The sequence below is a fragment of the Balaenoptera ricei genome, chromosome 10, assembly GCF_028023285.1.
Source record: "Balaenoptera ricei isolate mBalRic1 chromosome 10, mBalRic1.hap2, whole genome shotgun sequence".
In the NCBI taxonomy this organism is placed as follows: Eukaryota; Metazoa; Chordata; class Mammalia; order Artiodactyla; family Balaenopteridae; genus Balaenoptera; species Balaenoptera ricei.
Genome location: NC_082648.1, coordinates 25,000,614 through 25,014,731, shown reverse-complemented (window position 1 = coordinate 25,014,731; position 14,118 = coordinate 25,000,614). Strand labels below are relative to the sequence as shown.

The 14,118-nt window shown below is 40.0% G+C and overlaps 1 protein-coding gene across 1 annotated transcript in view; it reads right to left on the bottom strand.

Moving 5' to 3' along the window:
- FAR2 (fatty acyl-CoA reductase 2) overlaps positions 1 to 14,118 on the bottom strand; it is a 149,486-nt gene that overhangs the window by 46,629 nt on the left and 88,739 nt on the right. Inside the window, exon 2 of the mRNA XM_059935546.1 lies at positions 4,230 to 4,458. Coding sequence (XP_059791529.1) covers positions 4,230 to 4,418 — 189 coding nt within the window. The 5' untranslated portion in view covers positions 4,419 to 4,458. The remainder of the gene's footprint in view (positions 1 to 4,229; positions 4,459 to 14,118) is intronic.

Below are 14,118 nucleotides of genomic sequence, written 5' to 3'. Positions count from 1 at the left end.
CTATACATATACATATATCCCCATATCCCCTCCCTCTTGTGTCTCCCTCCCACCCTCCCTATCCCACCACTCTAGGTGGTCACAAATCACCGAGTTGATCTCCCTGTGCTATGCAGCTGCTTCCCACTAGGTATCTATTTTACATTTGGTAGTGTATATATGGCCATGCCACTCTCTCACTTTGTCCCAGCTTACCCTTCCCCCTCCCTGGGTCCTCAAGTCCATTCTCTAGGTTCACGTCTTTATTCCTGTCCTGCCCCTAGGTTCTTCAGAACCATTTTCATTTATTTATTTTTAGATTCCATATATATGTGTTAGCATACGGTATTTGTTTTTCTCTTTCTGACTTACTTCATTCTGTATGACAGACTCTAGGTCCATCCACCTCACTACAAATAACTCAATTTTGTTTCTTTTATGGCTGAGTAATATTCCATTATATATATGTGCCACATCTTCTTTATCCATTCATCTTTCTTTTTTTTTTTTTTTTTTTTTTTTTTTTTTTACAAGGTCCACCCTCAGGAGAAACTGTTTAACCACAGCCAAACCTGCTGAGGTTTTTTTTTTTTTTTTTTTTTTTTTTTTTTTAATTATTTATTTATATATTTTTTAAATTTAATTTATTTATGGCTGTGTTGGGTCTTCGTTTCTGTGCAAGGGCTTTCTCTAGTTGTGGCAAGTGGGGACCACTCTTCATCACGGTGCGCAGGCCTCTCATTATCGCAGCCTCTCTTGTTGTGGAGCACAGGCTCCAGACACGCAGGCTCAGTAATTGTGGCTCACGGGCCTAGTTGCTCTGCAGCATGTGGGATCTTCCCAGACCAGGGCTCGAACCCGTGTCCCCTGCATTGGCAGGCAGACTCTCAACCACTGCGCCACCAGGGAAGCCCTCCATTCATCTTTCGATGGACACTTAGGTTGCTTCCATGTCCTGGCTATTGTAAATAGTGCTGCAATGAACATTGTGGTACATGACTCCTTTTGAATTATGGTTTTCTCAGGGTATATGCCCAGTAGCGGGATTGCTGGGTCACATGGTAGTTCTATTTTTAGTTTTTAAAGGAACCTCCATACTGTTCTCCATAGTGGCTGTATCAATTTACATTCCCACCAACAGTGCAACAGGGTTCCCTTTCCTCCACACCCTCTCCAGCATTTATTGTTTGTAGACTTTTTGATGATGGCCATTCTGACTGCTGTGAGGTGATACCACATTGTAGTTTTGATTTGCATTTCTCTAATGATTAGTGATGTTGAGCATCCTTTCATGTGTTTGTTGGCAATCTGTATATCTTCTTTGGATAAATGTCTATTTAGGTCTTCTGCCCATTTTTGGATTGAGTTGTTTGCTTTTTTGATATTGAGCTGCATGAGCTGCTGGTAAATTTTGGAGATTAATCCTTTGTCAGTTGCTTTATTTGCAAATATTTTCTCCCATTCTGAGTGTTGTCGTTTCGTCTTGTTTATGGTTTCCTTTGCTGTGCAAAAGCTTTTAAGTTTCATTAGGTCCCATTTGTTTATTTTTATTTTTATTTCCATTTTTCTAGGAGGTGGGTCAAAAAGGATCTTGCTGTGATTTATGTCATAGAGTGTTCTGCCTATGTTTTCCTCTAAGAGTTTTATAGTGTCTGGCCTTACAGTTAGGTCTTTAATCCATTTTGAGTTTATTTTTGTGTATGATGTTAGGGAGTGTTCTAATTTCATTCTTTTACATGTAGCTGTCCAGTTTTCCCAGCAGGAGAAGTATTTTTAAAACTACAACTGGAGGACAGCTGATGACTAGAAATGAAAAGTCCTGAGCATCCAGGAATTTAGCAAATGGCTGCTGACTGCAGTTTTCTTGGTTTTAAGATACCACCAAGCTCCAGTTTAGTTATTTCCGCATTGGAGATGACAAATTTATGGGTATGTTTTGGATTAGTTAAAATACAAAGCTGATTATTTTATATTTTACATTAACAAAACTCAGAGAAATTTTATTTTGCCTTTTTAACCCCTATGTCAGCTTGGGTGTCCCTATAAACTTAATTAAATTATGATTGATTATATCCCTAATTTAAGATTCTGGGTAAGATTATTGAGAATTTCCAGGTGGCCAGTGATTGGCTTAGATCTGAAGTTTCTGAACAAATCAGTACATGGCATACCTCAGGCCACAGAGGTTGATTCAGACGTTGATATATAACTTAACCCAGGCTGATGAGATGTAAGGAAAATTTTGCTGAGGGTTTCCAGAAAAGAAGTTTCATCGATCTTGGAAGAGAGCTTCAGGGAGAGCCAGCTCTCCTCATCCGAAGATTGCCATAAATGTATGTGAGCAAGATATTATTATCCCATTTTACAGATAAGGAAACTGAGGCTCAGTAGAGTATGTATCTATCTTGCCCACTGTCCCATGGCTAATAATTAGCAGTGCTGAGATTCAAACCCAGGTCAGTCTGCCTCTGAAGCCCATGCTCTTAAGCACCATCTGATAGCAACAGATAGTTCCCAGGTGATATTGATGCTGCTGGTTGGGAGACCACAGTTTAAGGACCACTGTTTATAAAAGTCAACAGCTGACAGTTGTAAATAGCCCAATAGTGGAAACAGGTAGAGATTTGCAAGCCAGTTTCACAAATAAGTTATTTATAGTATAATCAAGATTTCCATACCCAAAGAATAGTTGCTGTGTTATCAAATACAATGCATTGAATATAACTATAGGCGAAAATTATGCTGACCACAAGATTCTCTGCCAAAATATTTATCTAGAAATTCATAAGCTGGCTACAAAGCTAAAGAAGCATGTCTCCTACATGATGAAAACAGTCCATTAGGGATGTATAACTGAGCAAGCTGTATGAAGGAGGATCTGAGAGTTTCTTCTCAATTTTGGTTTTATGCCACATCAGCCTTTTTTTCTTATTCTTAAGAACCATTAGTTACAATGCAGGCAGGGTAGGGTATAGGCAAGTGTGCTTGCCTTAGAGCCAGACTGGGGGGTGGGTGTCTGAAGTCTGACTCTCTCATTTACTAACTGGGTGACCTTTGGAAAGTTAATACTTCTGGTCTCATTTATCCATCTGTAAAATTTGGATATTAATTCTTACTTCACAGGGTTGTTGAAAAATCAATGAGGCAAGGCTCATTTGAATAGTGTCTGCCATGTACTAAGTACCCAGTAAGTGCTAGCTATTATTATTTGTCCCACTGCTGAGTTAAGCTATGAGATACAGGAGAGGCTTTTGTGATTCTCCTGATGATGGTTTATACTAAAATCTCATGCTGGTGCCAGAAGATAAAATGTAATCATCAAGCTTATGGAGTGTCTATAATGTGCTGTGCTATCAGATACACAGCTCCAATAGATGTTAGCATGCCTAAACACTGGAAAGAAGACTTTGTAAAAAAAATTTCTTATTTAAATCTTCCTTTTGCCAACCCTAAGTGACCTTGTACTTTCCAAAGGGGTCTACGAACCAGACACGTACATTTAAATTAATTCCCATGGCTATCCTAGGAGGTCATTGTTGTTATTATTCTAAACATTGCAAGCTGGAGGGTAAGAGGTATAAAGTGACAAAAAATTGATAATATGTTTGAGATGAAAGCCTTCAAATTTATAAATTAAGACATGAGATGACATTCATATTTTGGAGGGAGGGGAGTGAGAAAGTTTGATACCCAAATGCTCATTCACACATATGTTTCATTTTCCCTTAGAAGAACTTACAGGATAATAGAAATATAATGGGATAATAGAAATATCAAGTTATCATAGAAAAAGTATACAACTTGTGGCTTTTAGACAACTGAAAGTATTACTGCATGGCTACTTAGTAATCATATCTGTTTATAATATGATATGATGTAATATGTAATAGACTACCCAAAAATTTGGAGGAAAGCTACCTTAAATTTAAATGAAAATTAGGGAAGAGTTTGGATGACCTTGTGATGGATTTCAAGCCTGGCGAGTCCACTCTGCGAGCTTTAGCATTTTGATTCTTACTCGGCAATTTGCAGAATATAGATTATCCGTTCACCTGTTCTGGACAGGGTCTAAGCACTCTTTCCCTTCCTATGGGAAAACACCACAGATTTCCATGAGCTGTTGCTTGCTATCTTGTTTTGTCTCCTTTCCTCTACCTGCCCAGATATCCTGGCCCCCACCTGCAGTTTGGGGCTATAAGGGAACATTGCAGTGAGTCACCATGCCCTAAGGCTCTTCCCATAAGGCATACCTTACTATTTAGGATCTGGAAAACCCTCTGCTGCAGGGTCTGGCCAGCCTTGGGCCTCACAAGGATGTAAATGACTCTCAGATCTGGGCTGGTGCGAAATAGCTTCTCCATCAACACTTTGCCCAAGAAGCCTGTGGCCCCAGTAATGAGAATGGACTTGCCACCATAGAAATCTGCAATCATGGACATGGCTCTTCCCTTTGTCTTTTATAGCTTCGGAAAGAGGTTCCTGAAAAGAAAGAGAAATAACAAAAGATTACATTCTCAGAAGTGCTAAAATGCAGTCATTTAAAATGTTGCTGGTATTTCCAGGAGCTTTGAATGCAGGAAAAGGTCAGACAGAGTGATAGCATCATGGTTTATTGGCAACACAATTCATTTCAATCAATATTTACTGAGATTATTCTCCAAGCTAGACGTTATGCCAGGAACTGTGGACAAGAAATGAGTAAGACATGGTTCCTGCTCTCAAGGAATTGCTTGTAGTCTGATGGAGGAGATAGATACCTAGAGACCATGAAATATAATATGGTAATGCTAAAACCAAAGAAAGCAGAGAGGAAGGGGGCATAGCAGGATCTGGAAATTTCAGGAAGGCCCCTATAGGTGGTGACACCTGCGGTCAAACTTGAAAAGAGATAAGGGCTGGGGTAAGGGCATTCCGGGCCAAAGAAAGGTCAAAAGCAAAGGTCCAACGTGTGGTGTGGGATGCTGTATGGGGGAATAATACAAAGAATTCAGTGTTATGAGAATGTAAATGATAAGGTTAGGAATAGCCCCAAACCTGTGAAACCAAAGATTAGAACAGGATCAAATTTTAAAAATTATGATGTAATTAGTATTTCAGTTGCAGTTTTATTCAGAGAAAATCATTTCCAAGAGCAAATCTGGTAGTGGGAAGCCAGATGCAGCGCTTGGATGCTGTGCCTTCCAAGAAAAAACACCCCATGCAAACTGAAGTGTTTTGTCTTTAAGCCTGGCCTCAAGATTGTTGATTGGAAGCCGCGGAGCTTTGAAGGATGCAAGGCCATAGTGTGGGAGCAGACTTTCCTTTCTGTCACTGACTTTGCTGCCTGCAGCAAGTCTTCAGCTGTATGTGTGGATAGGATTTGGGTGGATCTTGCAGAACACAGCTCCAGGGACCGGCCCTGACACCAGAGCTTGAAAGAAGAACAAACAAACAAAAAAAACAAGTGAAAAAGCCAACACCCTGCCTTTTTCACTCCAGTCAAGTCAACTCCAGTGACTCCTTAATGAAAAATGATTTTTCAAAGTCCTGATGTATAAATTAATTATAATTTATAGTTTAAAATTATAGTCATAATTTATACTTTGAGTATCTTGAGGCTACATTCTTGGGCAGAACTCTTTGCCTTTGGAGGATTCATTCATTCATGGATTTACTCAACAAATAATTCTGTGCACTTGCCATGCCAGACTCTATGCTAAGTTCTGAAGGTAAACGGTTGAATAAGGCAAACAGATCCTTGCTGTCACTCTAGCAGAGGAGGCCAGTGATACACACATAAATAAATACATAAACAAGTTAATTACAACTGTTACAAATGTAAATAAAACAGGGATCAACGACACAAATCACAATTATCAATGCTATACACTAGGAAGTACTATGGATTTCAAATGTTTGCTATATTCATTGGTTGTTTAAATCCCTTTTATCAAAGGTTGATGTGAGAAATATTAGTTTGAAGAACACATTTGGACCTTGTGCAAAAGAGCAATGAAAGATATTTTTTGTCATGTTACATAATGTTACTGACATTACAATCTATCTAATGATTTTCTCAAGAATTTAGCACTTGGGAAAAGTATTGATTATTTTTGCTTTGCCTGCCTTAAAGCTCAGAAAAGTGGTGTCACCAAGTTTGGAAGGCAGTACAGTATCCTAGTTTAGCACTCAGATTCTAAGCAAGACTGAAATCAAATACCAGTTCTACCACTTAGTAGGTCTGTAATCTCAGGCAAATTATTAATCTTTCAATGCTGCAGTTTGTTCATCAGTAAAATGGGGATAACTAAAGTATCCACTTAATAGTGCTGTGGTAAGGATTATGTGAGTGAATACATGCAAAACCCTTAAAAATATAACTTACCTATAGTATTGGCTATTCATATGGTCACTGGTTCCACATTTTTCATCTTAATGGTTTCTGGCTTTCTCTTTTGACAGTTTTTTTTTTTTTTAATAAATTTGTTTATTTATTTTTGGCTGTGTTGGGTCTTTGTTGCTGCATGCAGGCTTTATTTTAAATATCCTGTCTTATGCATTTTATATATCCTCTTTTGGAAATATGAGGCGATGATTTATAACTGTCATCAAGTCAAATAAAATGTTTTCCCCAAATGCAACTCTACTCGATGGTAAATCTTTCCAACGTCTTTATATATAAAAATGTTTAGGCCCCATACTCCTTTAATAGAATATTAGGCATAAATGAGCATGGTTAGCAGGAAAATACAGATGGGAAACTGAGTTTGGATAGGGTGACTTCCCAACCTCATTGGTTCTGAAGATGTCAGATGCTTGTTTTGGAATAACATATGCTTTCCTGGAGTTATATTTTCTAGAACTGCAAAGATGCTCTTCAGATTTTTTGGTCCCAGACAATTTTGCAATGTGTGATGAAAAATTTTAGAGAGAGCAGGTTACATACCTCTAATGAGCCAATTTCTTGTGGGACAAAGGAAGGCTTAACGTGTCCCCAAAGAATGGAATGTGCCTGCTCTGTCCGGAGTCCAAGTATTTCTCAAACACAACAGAAACCAGCACAGTACAATGAGTGCTCTGAGAGGAAAGCAAAACATATGCCAGTATCTCCTGGCATTCACTATCCATTGTCAAGAGCAGGTGGCAGGGGGAGTTGTGGCCAGGACTCTAATTAAGGCAAGTGACTCTGAAAAATGTCCAAGAGAAGTCCTCATCCTCAGATCAAAACATCATCAGAGATGTTTCTTCAGACTCTTGCTTCTACTCTCAAGACACGGCTTGGTTCCTGGACCCAGAAGCTCCCATATGAAATTTGGCCCCGGCAAACCCATTTCATACATTATAGATTTGCAAGGTCCAGGAATGGTTAACCCTTAATATAATTCATTAAAACAATTAAATTGTTTCAAAAATTAAAATAATTTTACACTCAGTAATGGAGGATATACAACTCTAGAAGGAAGAATAGGTTTAGAACAGCTGGCTGGATCACGGCTTACCTTTCATACAGTCTCAGATTACTCATGCAGAGAGCAAAGCCCAGTTTCCTATTCCTCATGCTCATAATATGGTTTGTGAGAAGCCTAAACTACCTTGACAATCTCTGAACCATCCTGTATAATGAAGGGTCTCTGAGGCTTGAAGGAAAAAAAGATGGGACCCGTGAGAGTCAGCCAATGTATTTGTAATGAATGTCTACGTGTGCCGGGCACTGCCCAGACACTGGCACTAGTAGTGAACGGGCCTTATGCAGCTTAGATTCTTCCTTTCTATTCTGGAGCATCTTTTCTCCTTAAAATTGCCAGTTTTCCATGGTCATGAGTGGAATTCGATAGTGTTCACTCTCCTGTTGTTCTCTAGAAATGAGGCCATGCTAATCTCTAGAGAACAGGTGTTTTAAAATATTTAATCACAACAGTTGTGCCAAGTCATACATTTCTTGCAGGTGTAAAGCATGTGGGAACTTTAATTCTTCTTTGGGTGGCTCCTCTGGAAAATAAAAAATTAAGATTCAAGCATTTAAGTATACAATCCATACTTCTTGGTAGCCCTTGAGAGAAAAACATTTTTAGAAAAGAAAAAAGGTGCTTTGACTCTCAGGAATCGTACTTTGTCAAGGTTTCTTGGTCTTGGCACTATTAACATTTTGGGATGGGTAAAGCTTTGTAGCAGGGCCTGTCCAGGGCAGTGTACGTCAGTGTTTACCAGCACTCTGGCCTCTATTCACTCGATGGTAATGACATCCTTCTTTCCCCAGCAGGGTGTGACAACCCAAATGCTTCTAGACTTCGCTCAATGTGCTTTTGGGGAAAACTTGCCTCCCTTTTCAGAGAATCACTGTTTAGGACTTTTTAAAATTCTCAGTTTATAATATTCTGTCCATCCTATTAAAAAGTCAAGATTCAAAGCTTAAATATCTGTTTGTGAGGCTAAGTAGAAATATAATCCACTGTCATATCTTATTTTACCCATATTGAATCATTCATAATTAACTACGTTTACCCAAGCAAATTACACATGTGGTGACTCTTGATAGAATTCAAAGTGAAGATGCAGGAAGATTTCTCCAGATAAAGATTCCCCACTTTTTATTTAACCAAATTTCTTTTAGTCTCTGTGCTGTAAATTAGACTATGAATCCCAACTTTCATATATATAAGTCACATATCTGTTTGTCAAGTACTTAGTGAAAAAAAAGTTTTCATCAGAGAGCTCTATTTTTTACTTTGGTTTCCTGAGTATATGCCAAATTATGCAGTTCAGCAATGAACTTAGATACCTTTCACTGTGGGCTTTTTATATAAAGTTTTTCTGGGAGAACTTTTAAGTTCTTGATGGAGGAATAATAACCCCCAGGGATGTTGAGGCATAGGCCTCACTAATTGAATTAGCAACGCTCCAGGGTCAAGAGAAACCAATTTGGAAATCATCCCAGCTGGGGAGGGATAGTCCAGGCTGGCTTAAGAAAACAAAATTTAGCAATCACCTCATCACATTCCTCCTAGTTTGCTTCTGCTTAGCTCCTTAGTAAGTCTTCATAAAAAACTCCAAATTTGACAGAAATGAAAATGGAGAAAGATATGACCTAAATCCATCACTTCATCATAATTGATTAAATAGGTGTATTGACTGCCTACTGTGTGCTACACCCTGTTAGGTGTGGATAATTAATATGCAAACATCCTTGCTAAATGGTAAAGTATTATAAAAATGTATGATACTGTTATTATTGTTTATAGGTAAGTCAAACATCAGTCAGCATGTGACAATTCCAAAATAATATCTCTTGAATCACAATCAAATGTAAATCTTGATGCTTCCTATTTCCTCTCGGTGAAGTTTAAATTGAGTCAGGTTATAAATAAAAGAATGGTTGATCGATTAAAACAATGACAAAAGTAACCTAACTGAATGAGTAGGAAACCAACACACTTTTTCATGCTCTGCTTAGAATTAAAGACTATTTCTTTTAGGAGATGATATGACATAAATTATCATTTTATCAGTGTGCGGTTCTCCAGAGAAACAGAACCAAAAGGATGAATACGTACATACACACAATACACACACACACACACACACATACACACTTTAAGGAAGTGGCTCGCAAGATTGTGGAGGCTTGGTAAATGCAAAATCTGTAGGCAGGAGACTCAACGAAGAGTTGCAGTTTAAATCCAAAGGCAGTCTGCTGGCAGAATTCTTTCCTGGGGCACGTCAGGGTTTTTCCATTAGGGCTTTCAACTGACTGGATGAGGCCTACTCACATTATGCAGGATAATCTGCTTTACCCAAAGTCCACTGGTTTAAATGTTAATCTCATCCAAATTAACACCTTCACAGAAACATCCAGAATAATGTTTGACCAACTATCTGGACACTGTGGCACGGCCAAGTTGATATACAAAATGACCATCATAAATTCACCCCTTGTCAGTTGGTACCCTTATGCATCTCCTTAAACCATACTTAATGTATACATAAGGACAATAATAAGCATACTTCTGCCCAACATGTTACAACTGTCCCTCATACAGCCGAAAACATACTGAACCTTTCCAGAAGAAGATGCAAAGTCTTTGGGTAATGTTTACTCTTCTCCTTGATATCCCGTAACTTAAATACTATGAGGTAAAGTTAACAATACTTAAATTCTATGATATAAAATCAACACATCTTATGTTACATAGTAAGGGGATTAGATAGTCAAGAAAACAAATATATCTGCTTCATATACACACACACACTAACACACACAAATGTATTCATAACAAAATAAGAAAGAAATACTCATGACAATTACCTCTCTCATTTCCATAACTGGTCACATGGTCATAGTTGGTATTTATAACTACCTTCTTCCATGAATTATTCTGTATTCCCATTGCCCTCAGCAAGCAGTTTACCTGCCGTAATTGTTTATCTGGTGGGGTGATCCAAACCTTCATTCCAGAAGGGTCTGGGCCATCAGTAGTCCTCCCTGAATTGAGTTGTTGTAGTGTTCCATTGACCTTAATCACAGGGCATGATAATCCTAAGAGATACCCTAAGGGATTTCCTCTGTTTCAGACATAAACTTTGTTACCTCCATTGTGGAGTAGTAGTCAAATTTCCCCTTGGTGGTCAGGATCAATCATCTCAGTCAGCTCTGAATCATTGCCTGTTGATTCAGAGGCATGAGGAGCTCAAAGTGGCTGGGCAGCAGTCTTAACTCCCAGTTCAATTGAATCATGGTTGTGTCTCTTGGTGGAAACATTCCTCCCTCTGGAACGCAGATCTCTAAGCCAGTAGAGCAAAAGGTCATGAGGACAGGAAGTAAAAATTTTGCTCATGGGCCACTAAGGGTAATGGTGGGTGGTGACACTCTGGTTTCAACCCCTTGATTCCTGGACCTGTGAATCCTGGCTATGGGAGAAACAGCACCACATGTTGGATGCTGATTCAGAGCATACACATCCCTCTGGGAAACCTTACCCCAGCCCTGTAAGGTTTTTCCACTTTGCTGGCACTGTAAATGAGTCTTCAAAAGGACATTCTACCATTCTATCAATACAGGTGCTTCAGGATGGAGGAGAACATGGCGAGACCACTGAATTCTACAAGCACGGGCCTATTGCCACACTTCATTTGCTGGGAAAGGAGTTCCTTAAGCAGAAGCAATACTGTGTGGAATACCATGATGGTATACAAGGCATTCTATAAGTCTACTCATGATAGTTTTGGCAGAAGCATTGCATGTAAGGAAAACAAATCCATATCCAAAGTGTCTATTCTAGTAAGAACAAGATACTGCCCCTTCCATGATGGAAGCAGTTCAATGTACAGACATACCTCATTTTAGTGCACTTCATTTTATTTTGCTTCACAGATATTGTGTTTTATTTATTTTATTTTTTTACAAATTAAAGGATTGTGGTAACCCTGCATTGATCAACTCTACTGGGGCCATTTTTCCAAGAGCATTTGCTCACTTTGTGTCTCTGTGTCACATTTTGGTAATTCTCACAATGCCTCAAATTTTTAAATTATTATTATATTTGTTACAGTGAGCTGTAATCAGTGATCTTTGATATTACTATTGTAATTGTTTTGGGGTGCCATAAACCAAACCCATATAAGATGGTGAACTTAATTGGTAAATGTATATGTTTTGACTGCTCCACCAATCGGCTGTTCTCCCATTTCTCTCCCTTTTCTTGGGCCATCCTATTCCCTGAGATACAACAATATTAAAATTAGGCCAGTTAATAACCCTACAATGGCCTCTAAGTGTTCATGTGAAAGGAAGAGTCACATGTCTTTCACTTTAAATCAAAAGTTAGAGATGATTAAGCTTAGTGAGGAAGGCATGTCTACAGCTGAGAGAAAGCTAGACCTCTTGCGCCAAACAGTAAGCCAATTTGTAAATGCACAGGAAAAGCTCTTGAAGCAAATTACTCCAATGAAGACACAAATGATAAGAAAGTGAAACAGCCTTATGCGGAAATTGTGGTGGTCTGGATAGAAGATCAAACAAACCACAAGATTCCCTTAAGCCAAAGCCTAATCCACAGCAAGGCCCTAACTCTCTTCATTTCTTTGACGGCTGAGAGCAGTGAGGAAGGTACAAAAGAAAATTTTGCAGAGGTAGGCTCATGAGATTTAAGGAAAGAAGCCAAATCTATAACATAAAAGAGCAAGGTGACATAGCAAGTGCTGATGTAGAATCTGCAACAAGTTTTCCAGAAGACCTAGCTCAGATAATTAACAAAGGTGGCTACACTAAACAACAGATTTTCAGTGTAGATGAAACAGCCTTATATTGGAAGAAGATGCCATCTAGGATTTTCATAAACAGAGAAGTCAATGCCTGGCTTCAAAACTTCAAAGGACAGGCTGACTCTATTGTTAGGGGTTAATGCAGCTGGTGACTTTAATTGAAGCCAATGTTCAGTTATCATTGTGAAAATCCTAGGGCCCTTCAGAATTATGCAAAATCTACTCTGCCTGTGCTCTATAGGTGGGATAATAAAGCCTAGATGGCAGCACACCTGTTTGCATCACAGTTTACTGAATATGTTGAGACTTACTTCTCACAAAAAAAAGATTCCTTTCAAAATATTACTGATAATTCACCCCATCACCCAAGATCTCTGACGGAGATATACAACAAGATTCATGTTGTTTTCATGTCTGCTAACACAACATCTATTCTGGAGCCCATGGATCAAGGAGTAATTTTGGCTTTCAAGTCTCATGATTTAAGAAATACATTTCATAAGGCTATAGCTGCCATAAATAGTGATTCCTCTGAGGGATCTGGGCAAAGTAAATTGAAAACGTTCTGGAAAGGATTCACCATTCTAGATGCCATCAAGAACATTCGTGATTCATGGGAAGAGGTAAAAATCTCAACATTAAGAACAGTTTGGAAGAAGTTGATTCCATCCCTAAAGGATGACTTTGAGGAGTTTTAGAGTTTAATGGAGGAAGTAACTGCAGATGTGGTGGAAATAACAGGACACCGAGAATTAGAAGTGGACCCTGAAGATGTGACTGAATTGCTGCAATTTCATGATAAAACTTGAATGAGGAGTTGCTTCTAATAGATGAGCAAGAAAAGTGGTTTCTGGAGATTGGATCTACTCCAGGTGAAGATGCTGTGAAGATTATTGACAGGGCCACAAAGGATTTAAAATATTACATAAACTGAGTTGATAAAGTGGCAGGATTTGAGAGGACTGACTGTAATTATATAAAGAAGCTCTGGGGAGACATTCAAGATGGCGGAGGACTAAACGTGGAGATCACCTTCCTCCCCACAAATACATCAGAAGTACATCTACATGTGGAACAACTCCTACAGAACACCTACTGAACGCTGGCAGAAGACGTCAGACCTCCCAAAAGGCAAGAAACTCCCCACGTACCTGGGTAGGGCAAAAGAAAAAAGAAATAACAGAGACAAAAGAATAGGGACAGGACCTGCACCAGTGGGAGGGAGCTGTGAAGGAGGAAAGGTTTCCACACACTAGGAAGCCCCTTCACGGGTGGAGACTTTGGGTGGCGGAGGGGGGAAGCTTCGGAGCCACGGAGGAGAGTGCAGCAACAGGGGTGCAGAGGGCAAAGCAGAGAGATTCCCACACAGAGGATCAGTGCCGACCCGCACTCACCAGCCCGAGAGGCTAGTCTGCTCACCCGCCGGGATGGGCGGGGCTGGGAGCTGAGGCTCGGGCTTCGGTCGGATCGCAGGGAGAGGACTGGGGTTGGCGGCGAGAACACAGCCTGAAGGGGGCCTAGTGCACCACAGCTAGCCGGGAGGGAGTCCGGGAAAAAGTCTCGACCTGCCGAAGAGGCAAGAGACCATTGTTTCCTGGTGCACAAGGAGAGGGGATTAAGAGTGCCGCCTAAACGAACTCCAGAGACGGGCGCGAGCTGCGGCTATCAGCGCGGGCCCCAGAGACGGGCATGAGACTCTAAGGCTGCTGCTGCCACCACCAAGAAGCCTGTGTGCGAGCACAGATCACTATCCACACCACCCCTCCTGGGAGCCTGTGCAGCCCGCCACTGCCAGGGTCCCGTGATCCAGGGACAACTTCCCCGGGAGAACACACGGCGTGCCTCAAGCTGGTGAAATGTCACGCTGGCCTCTGCCACTGCAGGCTCGCCCCGCATCTGTAC